Raw genomic sequence first — 23,962 nt, forward strand, 5'->3', positions numbered from 1 at the left:
AAGTTCTATTCATCCTCTGCCATTCCATTCTGGCGTGGCGTGCCCCGATCGGTATCCGATTAATGCGGCAATTCCCATGCGCCGCGGAACTCTTGGAAAGGTCCATAGGTATACTCGATTACCATTGTCGGACCGTAATGTCTTTACCTTCCTATCTGTGCGATTCTCAACCCTTGCCTTCCACTTCTTAAATGTCTCAAACACTTCATCTTTCGATTTCATCATATACACCCACACATAGCGAGTATGATCATCAATGAATGAGACATAATAGCGGTTACCTCCCTTGGAAGCCACCCTGGAGGGTCCCCAAACATCCGTATGCACATAATCAAGGATGCCTGTTGTCGCGTGTGCTTGCTTGACTTGAACTTGACTCTGCCTTTGCTTCCATAGGCCTTGATGCTCACGGAACCCCATACTTGGCTTCTTGAGTTCTTCAAGAAACCTTGCCAACAACTCGGACAAACCCTTTTCACTCATATGCCCTAAACGATATGCCACATCTTAGTGCACTCGGAATCATTACTACATGCACCAGTTGCTACATCGCTATCACCGTACTACCAATCGAGTATACAAGGTTCCATATTTTTGACCCTTCATAACAACTAAAGAGCCATTAACAATATTTAGGACTCCACCTTCGCCCACAAACTTGTGGCCTTTGGAATCAAGGTACCAAGAGAAATAAGACTTTTCTTTAGCTCGGGGAACATGTCTCACATCCGGTTAGAGTCCTCACTACACCATCATACATCTTGACCCGTATAGTTCCAATTCCTACCGTCTTACAAGCAACGTCATTACCCATTAAAACAGAACCACCATCAATGCTCTCATAAGAAGTAAACCACTTTCTATTGGGCACATATGATAGGAACATCCGAATCAAGAATCCACCTCTCGATAGTATAGTCTTGTGTGGTGGACACACGGACTGAACTCATCCTCTTGAGCTGAAGCATAATTTGCCTCAAATTTTGCCTTACCTTTCTTCCGACCATCTCTTGTTCTCTTTCTTGGGGTGAGGACAATTACTTGCGTAATGTCCTTTTTCATTGCAATTGTAGCCTTTGTACATGTTTTAAAGGCTTCTTTGACTTGGACCTAGAATTATCATTACTTGAATAATTACGTTCGGAGCCAATTTCCTCTTGCCACTAGTACGACTTGCATCAATGCTATTCTCTGCGTGTCTTCTTCATCAACTCATAAGAAAGAAGTGCACTCGAACTTCGTCAAGATCGGCGACTTCTCTCGTTCATGAATGTAGTCATTAGATGCTCATAGCTTTACGGCAAGGAGAATATTAAACATGCCGCTTGATCCTCATCATCCATCTTCATACCAACATTCAAATAATCCGCTAGGCGTCGACGAACTCACTCGCGTGCTCTTTGCATCGTTGAACCATCGACCATCATGTACCGATAAAAGACGCTTCTTAAGGTACATCTTGTTCGTCATGCTCTTGGTCATATACATAGACTCTAGTTTGAGCCAAATACCGGCGGCGGTATTTTCTCCCATCACACTATACATGACCTCATTAGCAAGACATAACCGGATTGATGAACAAGCACGAAGATCGAACTCTTCCCAATCATCATTACTCATACTCGCGCCTTAGATTTAATCCCCTTCAAAGCCTTGTGCAAACCTTGTTGGATGAGGATGTCCTTTACTTGGACTTGCCAAATCAAAGTTATTCTTCCCATTAAACTTCTCTACTTCAAACCTTGCGTTTGACATCTTGGGAGCCATCTTTCAAGTTACACACAATAACCCAAAAAAACGGTTTCACCTCGAATTTAATCGAACACCTTGTCTACACAAATTTTAGTACTAAACTCAAAATCCTAGGTGTCGTATACCTACGCTCGATACCAATTGTTGTGAATAATTAAGCTGCGGAAACAACGTTACCCACCAAACGGATCAATCCTACACAAAGATTGATCTTTCTCAATAGACAAGACTTCAACACCCTCCAAGCAATATCCCAACACTACCAATATCAAATAACAAGCATATGAAATAAAACAATCAATGTAAAAGAAGAACAAACCACAAGGCGAGATATATCGTGGTTGACGCAATTTGCCTACATCCACGGCGCGAAGTTCCAAGCTTTACTAGATGTCCGAGATGGCGATTACAAGTCTCTCAATTCACTCACAAAGAATGAACACTTCAACTCACAAAGAATTGTTATCTTGTAATCACTCTCTTTCTTGGTTTTGGAAAAGTTAGGTTTTCCAAAAGACTGATTTTGTTTTATACCAAAACCAAAATTTCGTGATTCTTGTGGCGCGAAGCCCACCTGAGAAAAAGCTTCGGCTGGCGCGCTTCTGGAAGCGCTGGCCGTATATGTTAAAGCCATGGAGCTGGTCGCCCCTTCTTTGAGCTGGTCGCGCTAAATCATCGGAGTCATGGAGCGAAGTCAGCGCTCTCTGAGCGGCATCGCCTCGATCGTGAGAAACAGAATTTTTCTACAAATGCAAATCTTGATCAATTCAAAGAGTAAAATGGGATTCCTCAATAATTTCATTAAAACTCAAGACAAAACATAACTACCACACACTTGGTAAATGTGTTATAGTGACTATACACTAACTCAGAAGTCGTACCTCATGATTCCATATATCACAAACGCAATAAATGAGGGAGTTTGAAAATCTTAAAATCAACCTGTTATTCTAGGGCGAAGTTCCCAATCAAGGATGATCTTTGGAATGTGGGAATTGGTCGATCGCTTTTCTTTTTTCAAGTTCTTCAAGAATTGGACAACCACGTAATTTTTAGTAGTTTTTTGAAAAATTAAATTGTGGGGTTAAAATGAGACCCTTTGTTAAATTGCAAAAGGTTAAACCTTACAAGCCTCCCTAAGAGTTAGATCATTAAAAGGAGGAACACAACCATACTATACCGACAGGCTTCAAGCCTAACATACATAAGATAACATCATAGTCATTCTACAGTCGAGCCTAAGAAAGTAGAGATAGTAGTCCTACTTCCTAGTCATGATTTCTTTAACAATCTTAGGATGATCCTTCCTAAGATGAGTCTGCGCTTTCTCATAGTTGCAAAAGAAACCTTCACAAGCACAACACACATAAGTGAGTCCCAAAGTATCATCCCAAAACTCTTTAGTGTAGTCCTCAAGATTTCTCATCTTTTTGTTTTTCGTTAGCGACTTTACCTTCTTCATCATTGCAAGCGTAGGGCTCTATTTCTGAAGAAGAACGCTCTTGTATTCTTTTGCTTCTTTTTGGTTTTACAATAGTCCATTGATGTTGATCCTTAGAAGGCGCACCATACCTTGATGAGCTCTTATGCAAAACAATAGTTGGGGCTACTGTAGTAGCATCCGTAAAGAACTTCGATCTCATTCTCTCGAGAGATCATCATCTTCATCCTCATATCCAGCAACTAGCCCTTCATACATGTTTCGTTCTCTACTATTTGGCAGTTGGTTAATCGGAATAACTCTAGGCTGATGACTTTGGGTTGGTGTAACCATATTGCTATTGAGATTTTCATAAATAATGATTTGTGTTTCTCCTTGTATATCATCTTGTGCCTTCTCGAGAATAAGTCCCTCCATACCCCGAGTATTGAGAGTGTCTTGGTCACCTTGCTTGTCTCCTTTAGTCTGATCCTTATCCTCGGTTATTATCACCGATGTATTCTCGTTCTGACCCTCAATAATAGTTTTTCCATGATCATCTCTCAAGCAACTTGTTTGCCCCGGTAGCAGATTTTTTAGGAGTCCATCTCGCTGAAATTTCTTTTTTGTTGTAGCCTCTCGTACTCTCACCGGCTTGGTTATAGAGGCATATTAGTCGTATCTATCTCTTGCTTGTCCTTATTCTTTGAACAATTCTCATTTGAATGTCCAAAGATGTTTACACTCCTTACCTTGTTGTGGAACCCGGTCATAGTCTAAACTTACGTCAATAAAATCCCTTCTCCAAGTTTCACTTTGGAATAAAGGATGGGAATCCAAAATCAATATCAACAACCACACATACTCTTGCATAATTGATTCTTGTTCGTTTTTGCGGTTGCATCGTCCATGCAAATTGGCTCACCTAGTAAGCTCGAAACGAAATCAATCCCATTTTTGTCCAGAGTCTGTTTTGGTAAATCTATCTTGATCCATATAGGTAGAGCCTTTATCTTGTTTCTCTGTCTTTCTACCGCAGTGACCAAGATCTTACAACAAATATTCTTCCCGCTAAGAATAATGGACCATGATCGACATGTTTGTCTATCCTCTTCATTAAAGAATTTGAAGTAAAACAAATCCTTATCGCAATCATATCAAAACCCCCTCAACTTCCATTGTTTCAACATCGCATCATCTTTTACAAAGGGGTAAGATAATCGCTTTTTCTACAAAGAAACCGACAACATAGTCCTTCCATAGTTCCAAACCTTCTTCCAAAATATCAATAGGTACTTACTTCATACCTATACCATCACGGAAGTTAGGATATACCTTTTGAGGTTTGGTTGAAGTCCGGAATTCTTGCTCGAATTGAAAAGAGAACTCCATGATCGTACTCTCAAGAGTTAGGGCTTGGAGGTTGTGTTCCAGCTCGATCTGCTTGCACCACATGAGAGTTTGGATTTTCAGGTGGATCTGAGATCCCACCTCCCTCCATGATGATTTTACTCTGGAGTCAACGGCAGTTATCCACCGGAGAACATCAGTCAAACAATGCCAATAATGGCAACTTTCCCTCCTTCAGGGTTTTCGAACCAAAAGAAGTAATAAAAGAGGAAAAGACCGAAATACCCTTTGGTTTCTCACAATCGCTCACATTTGGTTTCTCACAATCGCTCACATTTGGTTTCTCACAATCCAATCGCTCACACCGGAGAATTTTTAGTAGTTGAAGCAAGGGGAGATGCTTCAAATCTTCAGGCGTGAAGTCAAGGAATTGACAACTACTAAAGTGCAATGTTTGAATTGCAGTGAGTTGGTTCAAGCCTTGGGGAAGTGACGACTGTCTAGAATACCATATGGAGAAAGAGTGAAGATTTGGGTAGGCATTTTTGTTGTGATCAGGGGAACCAATTCCACTTATTAGCGGCACTATTGACTTTGAAAGAATACCTGTCTCGTTCCATAATTGCAGCTTTTCAAGGAGGGGAGGAAGGCAAGGTTGCCTCCCCGTCAGTTGTGGACAATTAGCTATCCTTACACTTCTGAGCGCGGGAGAAAACAAGTAGTGCGGAACCACCTTCAACTTGGGGCAATAAGAGATATCCAATTCGCGAAGACAGGGCATGATGAAACCTTCTTCTTCATCTCTTCTTATTGGAAGCTTTATTTCATTCTCCTGCTCCTCCCACTCCAGCATGTCGGACAATCTAAGTTCCTTCAATACTGGGAACACTACAACTGGAGGTGCTGATTCTCCACCTTCTTCTTGAACATTATCATCATCACTATTCCTGGTAATAATTCCGAAAAATTTAAGGTCCCGAAATTTCACTCTAAATAGAGAAAGTTCTTCTAGAGATTTTAGCTTTCTGAGTCCTACTGGTAACATTTGCAAATTCATGAAACCAGCAACATCCAATTTACGAAGCATGGGAAAAATCTCTACGCCTCTTCGGAACGGCAGATGCCACTCCTTGCATTCTTTCATATTCTCAATTACAAGCGTATGTAACTTCGGGAACACTATTATCGATTGTACTGAATTTTCACTACCATTAGTACTTCCCAGTCCATAAAACTCGCGTCCGATGCGTTTCACTGAGCCCAGCTCCGATAAAGTAAGGAATTCAAGGTATTGCAGTGTCCCCAAAGCAGGCAATTCAGAGCATTGATTGCAGCAACTCAGTTCCAGTTTCACTATATTGGGTAAAGCTGTATTGCTTGATATCCACGATGGAAATACATTCCCTTCGTAATCTTGTATTCTTAACCTTGCCAAGTTTGTATGCGGCTGGAGACCATCCAAAACACTCTCTATCCTTTTCATCTTTTCTTCTCTTGCATCAGCCTGTCTTTCTTCAGAAAACAACAAAGCCAAGGATTGGAGCTTTTCTTTTTATTCAGTTCTGCCTGTTTTGAGTCTGTCACTTGTTCCAACCCCTTTATTCTTAGTTCTCCTTGGATATGGTCTAGAAGTTTTAACTCTCCAATCTGGCATCCTTTTCCGCCACCACGATCAAATATGACTGTACTTAAAGTTCTAAGACAGCTCAATCGCTCCAGTCCCCGTGGGAAATAATTCAACTGATCAGTTCCTTTAAGTTCAAGATGTCTAAGATTACGCAATTTTCCAATTCTTTCAGGTAGTTTCTTGAGAGAATAACACCCATCTAGTTTCAATGTCTGTAAATTAAATAGATTACATACTGTTTCAGGTAACTCTTTCATCATATCCATGTTAGACAAATTGAGGAGTCTCAGATGTAACAATTTGTCCACTTTATCTGGAAGTTCTCTAAGAGAAGTACCACCCAAGTCCAATACCCGAAGGCATGTCATCTGACATATAATTAATTTAAGATGCGCACTAGTATACTCCGCATTTGCTACACCAAAATCATCAAAATGACGCAACTTGATGTTACCAACTTCTCTATCATTCTTTATAAAAATAGAAGATTCACTCTTTGCGAGATGCCGAGCAAAATCATGCACAAGGTCATGCATCTTGCAACGAATGACGTTGCCTTCACTATCTGTTTCAAAATCTTGGAACAAAGAGCGCATTGCGAGATTATTGAAATAGCTTGTACCAAGTTTCTCTAGATCTTTTAAGTTATCATAGCTAAGAAAACCTTGTGCCATCCAAAGTTTGACCAATTCATCTTTATCTATTTTCGCATCTTCTTGAAAGATAGCACAATAAGAAAAACATCGCTTCAAATGTGAAGGCAATTCATAATAACTTAATAAAAGAGAAGGTAAAAAACCATGCCCATCTTCCGACATTACTTCCCATATGTCACTTGCCAGAACATCTTCCCATTCTAGTATGGATCTTTTAAGGCACATAAGACTTGCGATAACCTTTACCGCTAAAGGGACACCCTTACACTTCCAGGCAATTTTTTTTCCAATTTCTTCAAACTTTCCACGATCGTCTTGTCTTTCCCTGAGAGCTATATGTTTAAAGAATGACCAACATTCTTCATGAGACAATTGCCCCAGCCTATGTATATAGGTGGAGGCCATCCTCTTTGCAATGTTCTCATCTCGTGTGGTGATTATTATTCTGCTTCCCTGTGCACCACCATCCAGTGAGACCTTCAACTTTCTCCAATTCTCTGGATCATAGGTCCATACGTCATCTAGCACAAGAAGGAACTTATTTCCCCGTAGACATTCAGACAAACTTTTATGCAGAGCTTGCCACGCTACAGTACTAGGGACGACATTACCAGTAGCTTCTTCAATAATAGATTTGGCCACCCGTTCAAGATCAAAAGGCTTCGAGACACAAACCCACATCAGCTTTTCAAAGTTGTTCATCACTTTCTTAACTTTGAAGATTACTTGCACAAGTGTCGTCTTGCCGAAACCCCCTGTACCAACTATGGAGATGAGTGGGACATGTGAATCTTGCTGACTACTCTCACTTAGTAACATGCTTACTATACTATATATATCATCAATACGACCATAGATCTCAGAATCATCAACAAAAGAACTGGTTACTGCTCGAGGTTCTTCACGACTTTGCCTTTCAATGAGATCAAGTAGAGCTTTATCTTTAACAATCCGAAGTAGTCTTTCGTTTATGTCAATCATCTTACTACCATCATCATGGTGTACAACAACACTTTTTAAACAATAAAATAGAGAAAGCAAGCAGGACCAAACTTTCTCACTGACAGGAGCATCGTCGTCATCAAGTAGTTGGATCTGTGAGCTGAGAATTTCAATTTTCCACTCGTCCAATATATCGTCAGCATCATAGGAGATACGTGTGAGTTGTTCTAACCAAACTTTCACTGCTCCGTTCTTGATTTGCTTTTCCTCTGCATCCTCAAGCACTCCTTGGATAAGAGAGAGTGTATCAGCGAGTTTTTCGCTTTCTTTACGTACACCCGCCAATAGATTCACCTCTGTTTGGAGGATCGAACGCAATTGCTCCAACACACCAGAGATCACTGCATAAGCCATAGTGATAAGTGATTAATGAGAAGAAAAACAACTGAAATAGAAGACGCTCAATTTGCAAATTCAAGGCAATGCTGCTCAGATTCGTTGTTCTCTCAATTTGCAAAAGTAGTCCACTAACTTTCTCAGTAACTATATCGCACGACCCACGGAACCTTTGTCTCAAACACCAATAATTCACATAGTGGGTCAAGAGATGTTTCTCGAAAATGACTTTGTTCACACACGATGACTTTTCATAGAATAGCTGTTCACTGTCATGAGTTTTGCGTAAATTTAGGAAATGGACGAGATAAACGTGATCATTTCCTTGTTGGCCTACCTGTGGTTAGGGCAGAGATCGGGTCGGATATGGCTATATCCGAATCCGAATCTGAATAGTTCACAATATCCAAACCCAAATTTGAACCCGATTAAAATCGAATTTTAATATCTAAACCGATGGGATAACACTAAAAATTCAAAAAAAACCCAAAAATTATATCCGAACCTAAACCCGAACCCGAACTTGACATACCCAAACCTGACATACTCGAACCCGACCCAAATAAATAAACAGATATAAAAATACACCCGAACCTTATGTATTCGGTAATCAAGTCGGGTCGGATTTGGGTCTACCCGACCCAATTCCCTGCCCTACCTGTGGTGATCAGATGTGATAGATTGATGATCTAATGACACTGAAGATTGAATTGGAATTCAATATGAAATGAACTATGTTTTATTGAATTATAAATAAAGATGTTTTTTTTTTTTTTTTGGGTAAGGTTAAACGTATTAAAGTAAAAAGAAAGTACAGAGGGTATTTAGAGATGCAACAAGGTGCACACTCTAAGGTCAAGCTATTTCAAGCATCTACTACTCCAACTAGATTTGAAATAGTTTACTTTAGTGAAAACGGTAGAAAGTTTGGAATGATCATTCCCATTTATGAAGTCAATCAGGTTTTCCTTCCCGCACTATCCGTTCATTAACAACAAGAGATGTTCCATTCTTAGTGTTTAAATTCCATGTTAGTAGTGATGTTAGTAGTGATGTTAGGAGAGTTGTGACATTGATATATTGAGAGAAACCAAAGAGAAGAACAATGGAGAATAATAAAGATTGATTGAGAGAGTTGATTAGGGTTAGAGTATTCTGAGAGTTATAGTTCTCTACCCAGAGTTATATATTTATACTAACCTACCTTGGGTATGAAGTAACCCAAAACATGAGAATAGAAACTACTAGATATGGATGAGTTTGACATATAGTCCACACTTATAGAAACGTGGGACTTTACATGTCAATTACGTATAGGGCATATTATAATACTCCCCTCGATCAAGCTGTAATGTCGCAAACTATACAAATTACAACTTGAATGGCAGAAAGAAAATATAAGAATACAACTCCCCCTTTCGCATAAAACTACCTTTAGTTGAAGAACTCAAACAACTATTGAGACGAGACGTTCTGGAAAGTGAAACTGTCGGTGTAGACAATGGCCTAACCTAAAGACTGAAGTTGTACCACAAGCACAAACTGAAATATGAGTGCAGTTTAGGCGTGACTGCAACCTGAGATCGAGATGAAGTTTGAATAGTACAGTGATGGCATGACTGCAACCTGAGAGATGAATAGAAAGCTCGTGTTTTTCAGCCAAAGAGCTCAATAAGAGATAGTAAGAGTCAATGAAACACCTGAGTTTCGGCCACCACTGCGGCATAAAAGGAATCAAAACCTAAAGAGCTAAACCATCAATGACAGTTGCATATAATAAGCTCTTCAATAAGAAGGCTAAAACATAAATCCGGTGAAACACCATAGAACTCAAAACCATGACTTGAAAGGGAGTCAAACCCCTATAAAGGAAAGTTTTTGAAACGTGCAAGTTGTCGAGAAAACCAAGATGAAACAGAAGCCTCCAATCAAGATACCAAGGTGGAGAACTTTTGGAACAGTACTGGAAACAGAGAAAAGATAATGCATCACGATATACACTAGAGCGTGTGCGCCCCTTGAAGAAGGCAAACTTGAGCACGTGCGCCCCTATGGAAAATAATGACAACGACTGCGAGACATAGAGATATAGAGATTAGGGTGTGCGCGGCTTTACGAAGGCAATTCCTGAGCATGTGCACCCCTGGATCAATACGGAGACATACAGATTATAGAACCTTAAATATTGACTTCGAACCATGGAGAATAATGAATAGTAACGATGAACAGTGCCATGAACATGAATGATGAATAGTACCGGTGAACAGTAAATCCATTCAGAGAAAGAATGAAACTTGAATCGAGATAGAAGAACCTCTTCTTGAGAGAAAGATTGAAACTTGACTTGAATTGAATATTGAAAATTGAAAAAAATTGATTTTGATTTTAATTGTTGATTTTGAGAGATTCCTCTCCTAGCATACCACTGAACTTTGATTTGAACCTAATGCTCTGATACCATGTTAAATTCTATGTTAGTGGTGATGGTAGGAGAGTTGTGACATTGATATATTGAGATAAACCAAAGAGAAGAACAATGGAGAAGAATAGAGATTAATTGATTGAGAGAGTTGATTAGGGTTAGAGTGTTCTGAGAGTTATAGTTCTTTACCCAGAGTTATATATTTATACTAACCTACCTTGAGTGTGAAGTAACCCAAAACATGAGAATAGAAACTACTAGATATGGATGAGTTTGACCTATAATCCACACTTATAGAAACGTGGGACTTTACATGTCAATTACGTATAGGGCATATTCTAATACTTAGCCAATATATCCGCAGTAAAGTTGGCTTCCCTAAAAATGCAAGTAATCTTTATGTCCGGAACTGCAAGTATGCAATTTTTCCACCTTGCTTGCAATTTCCACGGCACATCTCCACTATTAAAAGCCAATGCAGCCACCTCAGAGTCTATCTCCACCCATAGGTTTAACCATCCCTGTCAGGACCAAATTTAAACTGGTCCGACACATATTTTGTTAATGAAGACGATCCATTTTTCACACAATGTCGTCATAATAATTCAAGATACAGTACAGTTCTCCGACTCCCTATAGTTCTCCTACTATATGTCGTCATAGGGAGTGTAGATACGCCGTCATAATAATTCAAGATACAGTACAGTTCTACTCTTCCCTATAGTTCTCCTACTCCCTATAAATAACTAAAACAGGTTTCCTCCTCTCTATAGTTCTCCTCCTCCCTATAAATAACCGTATTCTTCACCATTCTTCATACCTTTATTTTAGTTTTCAATTTTCTACAAACATGATCGAGCTATTTCGTCCTCCTTCCTCTAAGCTTTTTACCACCTTGTTGTTGCTTCTATTACTCCCACTACTTGCCTATGGAGAGTGTACTTGTGATCTTGAAGAGACTGATAACGCGAACAAAAGCAAGGTGCTCACGTTTAAGATCATTGCAATTGCTTCAATCTTATCTGGTGGTGTTGTAGGAGTATGTATTCCAATACTATCGGAAAAAATTTCTGCATTTAATCCTGGAAGCAATTTCTTTTTCATGATGAAGGCCTTTGCTGCTGGTGTGATTTTAGCAACCGGGTTCATTCACGTTTTGCCTGACGCATTCGATAAGTTAACATCCCCGTGTCTTAAAGAGAATCCATGGGGTAACTTCCCTTTTACTGGATTTATTGCCATGATGGCTGCGATAGCAATACTGTTGGTGGAGAACGTAGCTACAAGTTACTTTCAAAGGTTAAGTTCAAATAAGTCTAAATTAGTGAATGTAGATGAAGAAAAGAATGGAGAACTTTGTAGCGAAGTTCATGTTCATACCCATGTCACACATGGTCATGCCCATGGGAGTGTTGGTGAATCAAATGAATCTGGTGGAGCTAATCTAATTAGACATCGTGTGATAGCACAGGTAATGATTATATTAGGCTTTCCAGTGTCGTGTTTAATTGTTTTCCAAATTCTTTGATAATAATTTTGTTTCATTGTAGTCTCTTTAAATTTTTATCTTCTATCTAATGCGTTGTTGTTGTTTTAGGTTTTGGAGTTGGGAATTGTAGTACATTCAGTGATTATTGGAATTTCACTGGGTGCTTCTGGAAGCCCTTCTACCATAAAGCCTCTGCTAATAGCATTGTGTTTTCATCAGTTTTTTGAGGGAATGGGACTTGGTGGATGCATATCTGAGGTAGTAATTTTTCCCTTTTACATAAAAGATTAATAGCTTTTATTAGTTTCTTATTCGACTTCAGCAGAATGAGTTATGATTGCCATAAACTGATTAATTACCCACCTTATAATCGGTTGTCATTACTACCATGAATATTTGGTAGTGAAGTTGGTTAAATAATATAAAAGGATTATCAAAGTCAATGAGAAATCAGATCGCTGAGAAGTCATTTGATTCACCAGTAATCCGTTATTTGCCCCATTTTTTAATTAGTTCACACATGCTCTTATGAATTTGTACAAATGAATACATTTATTTATTGACATTATTTTATGGGTTTTATAGGCAAAATTTAAAGTTCGACCTATTGCTGTCATGGCAGCATTTTTTGCTCTTACAACTCCGATTGGGATAGCAATTGGTATAGGAATCACAAATGTCTACAAAGAAAACTCCCAAACTGCTCTAGTTGTTGAAGGTGTTCTAAACGCAGCTTCAGCTGGTATACTAATATATATGGCGTTAGTAGATTTATTGGCAGCTGATTTCATGAGTGCAAAGATCCAAAACAATGGAAAGCTTCAGTTACATGTGTATGTTTGTCTATTACTAGGAGCGGGGTTGATGTCTCTATTAGCGAAATGGGCCTGATTAAGGCTATAGGTAGATTACTTTCGGTACTTACTTTTGGTTAACACATGTAGTCTCATATATATTCACTGAACAAATGAATTATGACCAACCTCAATGGATTTTATTTCAATCATGTGAGAATCTCGGAAGTTAGTATTGCTATGTTTTTGTGTGAGAATCTCAGAAGTTAGTATTGCTATGTTTTTGGATGATTATATGGTAAGTAGTTGGGCATTGGTTTGATGATTAATGTTGAAAAAGTACAGGGTAATATGAAGTGTTCCACAGATCGTGTTTCTCAAAACGCAATTTGAGATGACAAAGTCTATGGACACTGTATTTCAACTTTTCCTTGCAGTACTTGCATTACATTGTTCATGACGGTACAATGAAGTACTACCCCAGGGGAAAATGAGGATAATAAAGTCATGAAAATTAAGGAAATAGTAAATGATTCCATGTGCTAGCTAGCCGACACTTGAATCAATGGCAGTGGTTTATTTGTCGAAGTTTCTCACATTTCCTGAATGAATTGAATACAGGATAAATGGATATAGTCTGATGGAAATTTTAGTTGTTCCAGGGAACTTGGTCAAGATCGAGAGCTGAAACTAGCTAGTTAAACTAAAAACAGGAAACAAAAAAACAGAGAAAGACTCGAGACTAGCACATGGATTCTGAGGAAAAACTTAACGCGGGTTGCTAGTTTAGAGGAAAAAGAAAACATGTAGTTGGCAACTTGTCATCATTAGCTACTTAATATTGCGCCGTACGAATTGTTGTTTTTGTTTGCAAACTTAAAAATCAAAATTTCAAAAAAAATCCCACGCATGAAGTTATTGAATAACAAATTTTCCTCTTGTGATAGTTTCATAAAAACATTAAAAAGTCTCTGATAACAAATTTTCTGGGACTTGTAAGTGGCGTTTCCTTTTGTGTCATTCCGAGCAAGCCAAATATTCCAAAGACCAACACCAATCAAACACATTTGAATATCGCCATCTTGTATTCTCTTGGATTCCTGAATTAGCCATTGTATTATCCTCTGAAAAGTACAATCATCTGTAAAATTTCCTCTGTCAATTAGCCCAGCACAATTAATGCCATACCAAATAGCTCGAGCAAAAGTACATTCAAAGAAAAGATGCGAAGGAGTCTCACGAACAGATGCACATAAGGTGCATAGATCATAAACTTGAAAATGATGGGATGCCAATAAATCCGCAGTTGGGATGACACCCTGCAAGCACTGCCATAGAAAGAATTGAATTTTAAAATGTAGCTTTAATTTCCATACGTACTTGAAAAAAGAACTCTGAACTCGCTCTAGATTATCTGCATTGCGTATCAATTGAGAAACTCCATTGTAAGCAGACTTCACTGTGTACTTTCCTGAGTTGTTCCATTTCCAAACTAAGTGGTCAGCTTCATTGTTGTTGACAAGAGGAATTGAGACAATTTTTTGCACAAATTCAGTAGGCCAAAAGGTGTTTAAAAGATTCCAATTCCAAGTCATCGTCTGCACTTATAAAATCAGCTACTAGTTCAAGTGTACACTCCCGAGGCTTTGATGGTAAGACCTGTAATGCATTGTTGAAAATCCAGTTGTCCTTCCATGCATTAATTGACAAACCATTCCATACATTCCACACAGCTCCTGATGTTATTACTGTTCTTATTGCACAAATCTGTCTCCACATGACTGAATCACCAGCTTTAACTCTAGCATTGAGAAAACGAGTTGAATGGAAATACTAGCCTCTCATCTGAAGTGCCCATAAGGAGCTAGGTTGTACCAATTCCCAAGCCTTCTTAGCCAAAAGAGCAAAATTCTGCAGCTGAAGATTCTTGATGCTTAGGCCACCATCACATTTAGCAGTACATGCTAAATTCCAAGAGAAGTAATGAAGTTTGTTGTCAGATGGTGTGTGAGCCCACGAAAGCTCTTTGAATGGTTTCCATCTGATCAATAATCTTGGGTGGAAGCAAGATGCAGGACATAGTTTGAGTAGGCAATGCTGAAAGGACCGATTTATCAAGGTGAGCCTGCCAGCTTTAGATAGAACTTTCGATTTCCATCCAGCTAATTTCTTCTGAAATCTCTCCGGAGAAAATCTATGAATTATTCTCCGGCCGTAAGTGTTCCAGACTTGTTTATGACAATTAAACATAATGCTCATGGAACTTCAGACTTGATGTGGAAAACAACATTTCCTAACAATCATAGACCTGTAAATCTGTAATTCCAGATAAAGAATCATAAGAAACATTGTTCCGATTTCAATTTGAACACACCAAACAACAACAAAGTGGTGATTGAAGCTAGCTGATGTTCTTACAATGAAATGAAAGAATACAAATATAAATCAGCATGAATAACCCGGCCATATGGTGTCCAAAAACATTAAGCCATTTTATCTTCATATAGCTACTTTTATCACCACCATCAACCATCGATAGGAATTAGCTCTTACTGACCAAACACCCCAACCCCATGAAGCTTCCTAACCAACAGATTTTGATTTATATCTAAAATCCCAGCTCTATGCACAGCAGCAACAGGAAAACTTGAGGCCCCATCACTTGCATCAAAGTCATGCAGAATAAACTGCTCGAACGTTGCAATCGTGCTCACCTTGCTCACTTGTTTCCTCTCGTGAGTCTTGTTACCATTAATCCCTTCATTAAGGTTGGAAATAGTGTGTGATCTTGGCCAAGGCAGTATGTGGAACATTAGTAGAGTGATCATAATCCAAGAGGTATATTGCGACTTCTCTGATCCCTGTCTCACCAACCCTTACAGACTGCTTCAACCTGGCTGACCAAGAGCTTTTCCAATGAAGCCTTTCCTATTGATATTGATAGGGACTTGACCTCCCAAGTATCTCAATCAATCCACCTTCTAGTTGATAGAAATGGTAGACAATTTCATCTGGCTGCTTCGCCATCAACACCACTTTGTCACCGACACTAATAATTAATACTTATAAATTAAGTTGGCTAAGTTTGAGCTTGACATAATAGGATCATGCAAAGTATAAAACTGAAAATAAATGATGATATGCAGCTATGAGACAATAGTAGACAAGAACAACATCAAATGCCCCCAAATCTACATAGCTTACAAAACTGTAAGTGAACTTTACATTTCATTCCCTTCCATATAAATGGCTTAAGATTACATGAACTCCAATGTAAAGGGCAACTTTTACTTCACATTAAGACATTTTATTACTCTTACATAATCAAGTTATGATTTTCTTTCAATTCGACTTTTAAGCTTTTCAAATGGCCACAGTGACAGTTACCTTCCGGTTGCTTTCTATATACTCTGGTGGTGCTGCTCACGTCAATGGGCTTTTTTTTTAAGTATTGTTTTTCTTTTAACCAACGTAAACATGTAGTATATTTGTAAGTTATCCCTTCAGAAAAATGATCAGTATATGAAACTAATGAAAGTGAGTTGAGAACCTGATTTTAGAGTTTGAGAGGAATCAAGAATCCTTTAATCTACACAAAAATATAATTAGCTCTACTAAATACACTTAGTTATGCAGGGTTTGAACAACAGCTTAAACATCAATTGTACTTAGACAGCATAAAATTATTAAAAATTGGTAGCATAGGAGAAAAGGTGTTTTAGTGTTACCATTGTAGTTCACTTATAGCTTCAACTCTGTCCACGTGACCAATTAGTTCCCCAAAAGCACTGCTATAATGGACACCACATGATATTACGATGCATTGGCACCGAATAATACTTGTACTAAAATGAATTACTTTTTTTTTCAACATTGCAATATATAAAGCACGTATAAACATGACGTACACTGGTTGACTTAATCAAGTAATGGTCACATTTGATAATCACCTAGTGCATAATGTCAGCTCTACATAGGAGAAGTGTTGATGTAATGTAGCCTCTGTAAAATGCATAACATCAAAAAGAAAGTAAATCGATAGCCAATATATATGTCCATGCATTCCCCAAAGAACTGATCATATCATCCACTCGCTATACCCTTTCCATTATGCAAAAAAATTGTACAAATCTATAGCGAATAAACCAAATTCACATAGCAAGAATATACTACACTTGATTTTATTTTATTTTTGCACACTATATTACCATCTCAAACCGCAAAATTCATCTAAAGAACTTCCGCCTTAAGCACATAGTGGGCTAAAAAAACGTGAACAAAATATTCTAAAGTTTCACATTGAATTTGGTAGTTATGGTGAACTGGCACTTACAATCACTCCAGTCAGCAGGCCAGCACCATTAGAATATAACCTTATGAAAACGAAAATCAAAACTGAAGAAATTCAACAATGGTGATCAACCATCAAAGAAAGTTTAGCAAAGTCTAAGATTTTAAACTTATACTCATACCTGAACCTAAACCAAAGTATGTAGGAATTTAAATTTAAACAGCTGATGTGTTATATGCTGCTGCCTTCCTCCACTTGGTAGTTGGTAGTCCAACCCAATCATCAGGCTGACCCAAATTCAGTATAGCGAGTGGATATATGCTGTAAGTTCACCCATCCCAATCATCGGGCTTTGTTACTTTTCTTTTTCTTTTTTTCCCCCCTCCATTAACAGTAGAAAAAATCATAGGTAAATGTGCCTTTAAGCTTATCTCCACCAATGCCTGTACATGGTGTAGTGATAGCTTTCATGTATTAGATAAATTAAGCGTTATTATCGAGAAGTAAGAACAATCAAACTTTTATAAAATAAAAAAAATTGAATTCTAGGATCACAGATTGTATCAAATGGGATAAACTTCAAAGAAGCACTGTAATACCAAAAAAATTCATCCCACTGATAAGCAACTAAACTATAGTTCCTAATCTAAAACATTCACATAGTTAGCAGGCACTTTAGTATCAAAACTCCCCCAAATAAAGTCTAATTTTCATTTTCCACACATAACTGCTCAAACCACAACAGTCTAAATTTAAGCTTCATCCTAAGTACTGAAAATAAAATAAGCTCTCCGATTGCAAAAAGACTTAACCCCCACTTAAGGACTTGTCCATGCAGCTGCTCCCCATATTTGTACTTCATAGAAGCACTTAGTGCACTGGAAAGACATAAGGGGTAGGGATAGTACCTGACTTTTGCATTTCACAAAAGAGATTAAGAGCTTCTTTTTCATGTCTGTTTTGAGACAGACCAGAGATCATAGCTACCCAAGAAATGTTGTTGTGCGACGACAACTTCTCGAAAATTGACTGCGCCAAACTTATGCCTCCACTCTCTGAATACAAATCAATCAATGGGTTACATATTATTGGATCAGTTTCAAAACCATAATGTATAATCATAGCGTGAATTTGATCAACATAGTGGAAACTCAAATTCTCACCACTACACACCCGAAGAACAGTAGCAAAAGTAGCATTGTTAGGACATATACCACCTTCTGCTAAAACCCTCGGAAATAAAGCCAACACCTGACAATACAATTTCTTTGCTAGAAACACAGATAGTATACCATTCAAATGTTATATTGGATGAGGTGCTTGTTATCTAAGTTATTGAGACCTCGGCATTTTGCACATCATAGGTTTCTATAAAGATGACATAGATATACGTCAACTTAAGCAATCAAAGCAATTAAAGTTCAACTTACCGCTTCCCCTCTGCCTTGGATAAGTTTGAAATTATAAACATCTACTGGCAATGCTAATGAAAAATGCCTCCTGGAAGAGTGCAATAAAGAAAATTCAGAAAGACACAAATGACATAAGAAACTTGCATAGTACATTACTAACTCGAGTTATCTTATACAAAAAAACAATAAAAATAATAATAATAATAAAAAACTCTACAATGATGAAACCACTGATCCTCAAAATATGTTACATAACTAGACAATACACGGTCGCCAACTAAATTCACTGCAATATCTTGCTGGATGATAATCCAGTTGGCATTAGGGTACTTGATTATTCAAAGCAACATAATAGATTGAACACCTTTGTATATTGCCAAAGAAATAACTTGTGTAAATGGTTATGTTTACATGGATTAAGTACTATAAAAGGTTCTACTTACACAGGTATATATCAAAGTCAGAATATTTATCAAGCAACCTGCCATTGCAAAATAATCAAAGCAATAAGTCTTATAAATTTTCCAAAACTGAAAATTATTATATGGGGAAGACCATTCAGTCAGTTGACTCGATTCCAAGTGCATCTTATACTATGCACAGGTTCACGTTTGGTTATAGCTCACCTTTGCTAAGGTTGCAAGCAGAAGAACACATATGTGATGAAATCACAGAGTTGATCAGTTGAACTTGGTTGGATGTTAATCCTTGTGTCGAAGTCACAAATTTAGCCCCACTATTTTGGAACTTGCACCTCCAATTAACCAAAATGATGTTTTATTCTTCATTTAGAATTAAGTACTCATTGTGAAAGCATACATGCATATCTATTAGATTTAGGTAGAAAAATAGAAGAAAACTGTACACCAAAGGTGTGGATTCTTGTTCAGGTAAAAAGATATAGTGCAAAGTGCAAACTAAATTCTAAAACAAAAATCAAGTCGGTCTCCTGATATTTCTCCTTGGTTCGCTATCGGAAGTCTTAAGCTATCTCAATTTCTTTAGCTGCGAATATTGATTGTAAAATGGACATGACGGTCTGCTGAAACACTATGTGGTTCTGCAATTATAACATTTATATTCAAACAATCAGAGATTTACATAATCAATAAATAAAAACCAAAAAATGACTTTGATGTACGACTGATATACAGTAAAAGTAGGATGAACAATAAAGCATGACAAAACAACGACATAAAAACATGGAAGATGTTACATGAATAAACCTAAAGATATATATCTTCAACTATTTTCAGCTGTTCTGATACAATCAATGACTATCATCCCCGTCGGACTAAAGAGAGGAATATGCAATGGACGACAGAGGAAACAACTTTTTGGTAAGGAACTTGATGAAAGAATTTAAAAGAAAAAACTACAAAATTGGAGACCCCAGGTACCCCGGCTGTCAAAGGATGGACCCTTCACTATGGCACAATATTGATCGATAGATGGCATGTATTCCATATACCACAACTCTAGTAATGGGGAATTATGAAGCAGTTGGGTGAAAAGGGTGACAACGTCTATTCTGTATATAAATCTAGCAACCTCCACTCTGTTTCACACTCTCCTTTCTCTCCTCCATGAGCAGAAAACAATTAAGAATGTTTTCCATTGGCATCCACGTAAACAACCACACAATTATTTAGATTATTCCAATTTAGATAGCTGACAGATTCTGTTCCTAATATTCTTTTTGATATTTAAAAGTGTTACTAATCTTCAGCGCACATTGGATATTAACTAGTTGCAAGGATACAAAATGTAGACCTAAATTCTGTACTTTCTTATGGAAAAAGGAAAGAGTCGCGTGTTTCCTTTTGATTAATAACAGAGCTTTTTTGGCAAGAACTACAGCAACTATGTTGCATAGATAGTACATTTTTATTAGTAACAGAATTGTGCAATGGCATAATATTCTAATATACGGAGATGCAGATGTAACTCTTACTACATCTGCGAAAGTTCATCAATAGTGGGGGGAAATTATATTCTAACATGTACTGCATAGTTATCAAATGATTTATGTTATTTAATCATCTGCTAATTAAGAAAAGGCTGCTAATTCTCTTCACAACCTCACAAAACACTTCAATTTCTTTGAGAGATTCCTCCACACCTTCTTTTGTTTTAAAGATTATAAGAGGTTTCCATTCATATGATAGCTCAAGGCCCATCCTATATCTAATGTAATGGTTATTGTCAGTACTATCAATTTTCAGAGGAATATTCACTCTTCTACAGTTCTACTGCACCAAACACTCAATCTTATTCCTTTATATGACTTTTTAATTTTTAATTTAATATTTTATTTCTTACTCTTGGCTTGATCAGAAAGGATATCTTGAAACTTATGGTGCTCTAATAGCATCTTTAGCATAGCAACCAAAAAAAATACCAAAATTTTGAACCAAAAAAACACCAAGCAACTTTAGGAACAACATCTTTAAAAAACATTTTTTAAGCAACTTGATCAGAAAGGATTTGAAACTTATGGTGCTCTAAAGCATCTTTAGCATAGCAACCAAAAAAATACCAAAATTTTGAACCAAAAAACACTAAACCAAAAAACACCGGTTTTGCCAAAACCGGTTTCCCAAAAAAGCCCATCTTATAGTTTTCCAAAAGCCCATAAAAGCCCATCGGTTTTCACGCGGTTTTCCAGAAACCGCGTGCTATAACCATTTAACTCTTTTGGTTTTGCGATGTTCTCTTCATTTTTCATGTTCCCTCTCATCTAAACTCATTTCCTTGAGCCAAAAAAAAAAAACACTACCAAAACTCTTGAAGATTTTTTCAATGGATCATTCATCTTCTTCTGATTCTTCATTTCAAATGATAACACTGCAGTTAAAACTCGGGTTTGCCCTCTAGACCGTACGGGTTTTCACTTTTTCTCATTTTTTTTTCATGTTTTTTAATGTCACGGCAGATGTAATTTTGGGAAAATATAAGCCACCGGTTTTAAGGAAACGGTGGGGTATACGTGGAATTTTATAGTACCGTGGTTTATGTCATTCTATATACAACTATTTTACGAAAACAGTGGTATTTGCTTGTTCCAAAAGTAGAAAAGTATTTTGTACTGTGACAAATGACTATAAGCTACTGTTTTTAGAGGAACGGTGGTATATACCAGTTGACCAACCGTGGCTAATGTGTATTTTTGTAGTAGTGATGCAACACTGCAATGAACTAACCTCATAGAATAATTAACGGGAAATCGAAAACTGGATGTAACACTGCAATGAACTAATCTCAAAGAATAATTAACGGGAAACCAGGAACTTGATACAAGTGCATTGAACTAATTAACCTCAAAGAATAATTGACAGACAATCGAAAAATGGATGCAAATGCATTCAATAAACCTCAAAGAATAATTAACGGGAACTCGGAAACTGGATACAAATACATCAAACTAACCTCAAAGAATAATTAACAGGTAATCGGAAACAACATGAAACTGCATCAAACTAACCCCAACGAAAAATTAACAGAAAATCGGGAAGTGGATGCAACTGCATCAAACTAACCTCAAAAAATAATTAACGGAAAATTGAAAACTGGATGCAACTGCAAGGAACTAACTTTAAAGAATAATTAACAGGAAATCAGAAACTGGATGCAAGTGAATGAAACTAACCTCAAGGAATAATAATGACAAATCGAAAGTAGGACGCCAATGCATGGAACTAATCTCAAAGAATTATTCAGGTGTAATCGAAAACTGGATGCGAATGTATCAAACTAACGTCAAAGAATAATTAACTGGAAATCGAAAACTAGATGCAAATGCATTAAACTAACCTAAAAAAATAATTAATGAGAAATCGAAAACTGGATGCAAATACATTGATCTCTAACCTCATAGAGTTATTAACGTGCAATCCAAAACTAAGTGCAAATTCATGGAACTAACCCTCAAAGAATAATTAACAAAAATTGAAAAATGAAAAATCAGAAACTGGATGTAATTGCATTGAACTAACCTCAAAGATGAATTAACAGAAAATCAAAAACTGGATACAAATGCAATGAACTGATCTCAAAAAATATTTAACTGAAAATGCTAATGCATTGAACTAACCTCACAACATTGTTGTTTTATGTGTAGTGGAAATGTCTCAACAAGTATATGATTGGGAATGACTTGTTATTCAAGTATATTCAATATGAATTTTGCCTCGTTGGGCATTTTCACAAAAAAATTATCAAACTTCTATTATTAAACGACAAAAAAAACTCGAAGGATTTTTATAAAAGTGCGTTATTATTATTATTATTATTATTATTTGAAATGTGATTTTTATGTTGTAAGAAATTTGGATGAGTGACCAATGTTATATTCATATCTCATAAATGGATCTATTTGCATAGTTTAAATATTTTTTAGAATAATTTAATATAACAGCGGGCATTCGTAACACGGTTCGAAAGCTAGTGAATTGAAATACCTTTGACCATCCCATCATTAAAAGCCAGTGTGCATCCTGATTCTGCTTTACCAATATTCTTCTAGAACAGCACCTCTTTCATTTTCAAAATCCTTTGATGAAACCTGAACCTATTTTTTAACAAGTGAATTAAGCGAATAAAACGTTAGAGTTCATAAAATTTGTGGATCATAAACAATAATTTAACAATCGCCACCTCAAAACGGAACTCTGCCAAGATCGATATGGCCTGAAAGAAGAGTTCAGGCTAATTAACATAAACAAGCAAGTGAAGCAACTCGTATATGGTTTCATCTGTAAATGTTGAAGCATTCTGACAAGCTCCAAACTCTGCTCCAACGCTTTCCAAAAACAAATTCACAATATCGTGATTCACATAACTTCTTATGGCAATAAAAGCAAGATGTTCAACTATGTGAGCACCTCCTCCCTTAGCCTCCACTTCCGCAACTAATTAAGCTGCCATAAGACAAATGAAAAGATTCACTATGAAATCAAGTACTATTAAAGGAATATTACAACATTCTCTTCTACATTGTCCTCACTTAACCACCCCTGACAAGTTGTCTGGGGCTCTCCTCAAAAGGCTTTGGTACTATGCATTATTGGTGCCACTTAGGCCGATGAGCCTTCCCAGCATACCCTTCGTAGCTCACATATTGAAATTGTGGATGGAGAAATATGCCAACTGATATTTGAAAAAGTAAATAGGCCAATAAATTTCCTGTGAAATTAATGTGGACTAAATTTTCTCTAAATTCCTCTCTCCATACCAGACCATAGACCGTGATTTTCTCTGCCTCAATTAGCGAGCAATATTACACAAACAAATTCAACAAATTGGATTGTGTTTTCTCTTCTCAATTTGCTCCAAATCAAACCTAATTCAAACCGACGAATTGGAAGTTTTTGAGACGATGATTGAGAAGGCGTTCATGCCTAATGAGGCAA

General features: G+C 37.2%; 3 protein-coding genes across 47 annotated transcripts; 1 reads left to right on the forward strand and 2 right to left on the reverse strand.

Annotated features, from left to right (window-relative positions):
* Nucleotides 1-4,718: 4,718 nt before the first annotated feature.
* LOC147479235 (putative disease resistance protein RGA1) lies at nt 4,719-8,396 on the reverse strand. Its single transcript, XM_086576443.1, is given in 2 exon segments — nt 4,719-6,001; nt 6,004-8,396. Coding segments are annotated over 2 exon segments (3,441 nt in total). The 5' UTR covers nt 8,162-8,396.
* A 2,903-nt stretch (nt 8,397-11,299) lies between these two features.
* On the forward strand, nt 11,300-13,080 carry LOC147479236 (zinc transporter 5-like). The gene is made up of 3 exons (XM_086578327.1): nt 11,300-12,036; nt 12,163-12,312; nt 12,640-13,080. The coding sequence occupies exons 1-3, from the start codon at nt 11,416-11,418 to the stop codon at nt 12,943-12,945; spliced, it is 1,077 nt and encodes a 358-aa protein (XP_086434453.1). The 5' UTR covers nt 11,300-11,415; the 3' UTR covers nt 12,946-13,080.
* A 2,045-nt stretch (nt 13,081-15,125) lies between these two features.
* LOC147479237 (pentatricopeptide repeat-containing protein At4g19191, mitochondrial-like) lies at nt 15,126-23,683 on the reverse strand. Of its 45 annotated transcripts, XR_015203608.1 has the most exons (10): nt 23,557-23,683; nt 23,208-23,470; nt 23,012-23,121; nt 18,303-19,611; nt 18,048-18,194; nt 17,321-17,582; nt 17,182-17,221; nt 16,757-16,850; nt 16,577-16,639; nt 15,126-15,897 (listed from the first exon to the last, which is right to left on the reverse strand). XR_015203608.1 is itself a non-coding variant. In XM_086575615.1 (7 exons), exons 2-7 carry the CDS (start codon nt 18,702-18,704, stop codon nt 15,777-15,779), a joined length of 606 nt encoding a protein of 201 aa, XP_086431741.1. In that variant the 5' UTR covers nt 18,705-19,611; nt 23,012-23,127; the 3' UTR covers nt 15,126-15,776. The 45 variants fall into 45 exon arrangements, 1 of the variants encoding a protein (XP_086431741.1); XR_015203602.1 differs by having other exon boundaries at nt 15,126-16,639; nt 16,799-16,850; XR_015203593.1 differs by having other exon boundaries at nt 15,126-17,582; nt 18,303-18,390; nt 18,570-18,639; nt 19,178-19,611.
* Nucleotides 23,684-23,962: the final 279 nt, after the last annotated feature.

The sequence above is a fragment of the Coptis chinensis genome, chromosome 8, assembly GCF_015680905.1.
Source record: "Coptis chinensis isolate HL-2020 chromosome 8, ASM1568090v1, whole genome shotgun sequence".
NCBI lineage: Eukaryota > Viridiplantae > Streptophyta > Magnoliopsida > Ranunculales > Ranunculaceae > Coptis > Coptis chinensis.

Excerpts from the sequence above, each read along its gene's own strand:
- LOC147479236 (XM_086578327.1), top strand. The coding sequence starts at position 11,416 with ATGATCGAGCTATTTCGTCCTCCTTCCTCTAAGCTTTTTACCACCTTG. Across the intron at positions 12,037-12,162 it reads GACATCGTGTGATAGCACAG|GTTTTGGAGTTGGGAATTGT; the intron begins GTAATGATTATA and ends TTGTTGTTTTAG. Across the intron at positions 12,313-12,639 it reads TTGGTGGATGCATATCTGAG|GCAAAATTTAAAGTTCGACC; the intron begins GTAGTAATTTTT and ends TGGGTTTTATAG.
- LOC147479237 (XM_086575615.1), bottom strand. The coding sequence starts at position 18,704 with ATGTACTATGCAAGTTTCTTATGTCATTTGTGTCTTTCTGAATTTTCT. Across the intron at positions 16,851-18,047 it reads TTGTGAAATGCAAAAGTCAG|AGGCTACATTACATCAACAC; the intron begins GTACTATCCCTA and ends TGCATTTTACAG. Across the intron at positions 16,640-16,798 it reads GAGCTGACATTATGCACTAG|CAGTGCTTTTGGGGAACTAA; the intron begins GTGATTATCAAA and ends TGTCCATTATAG.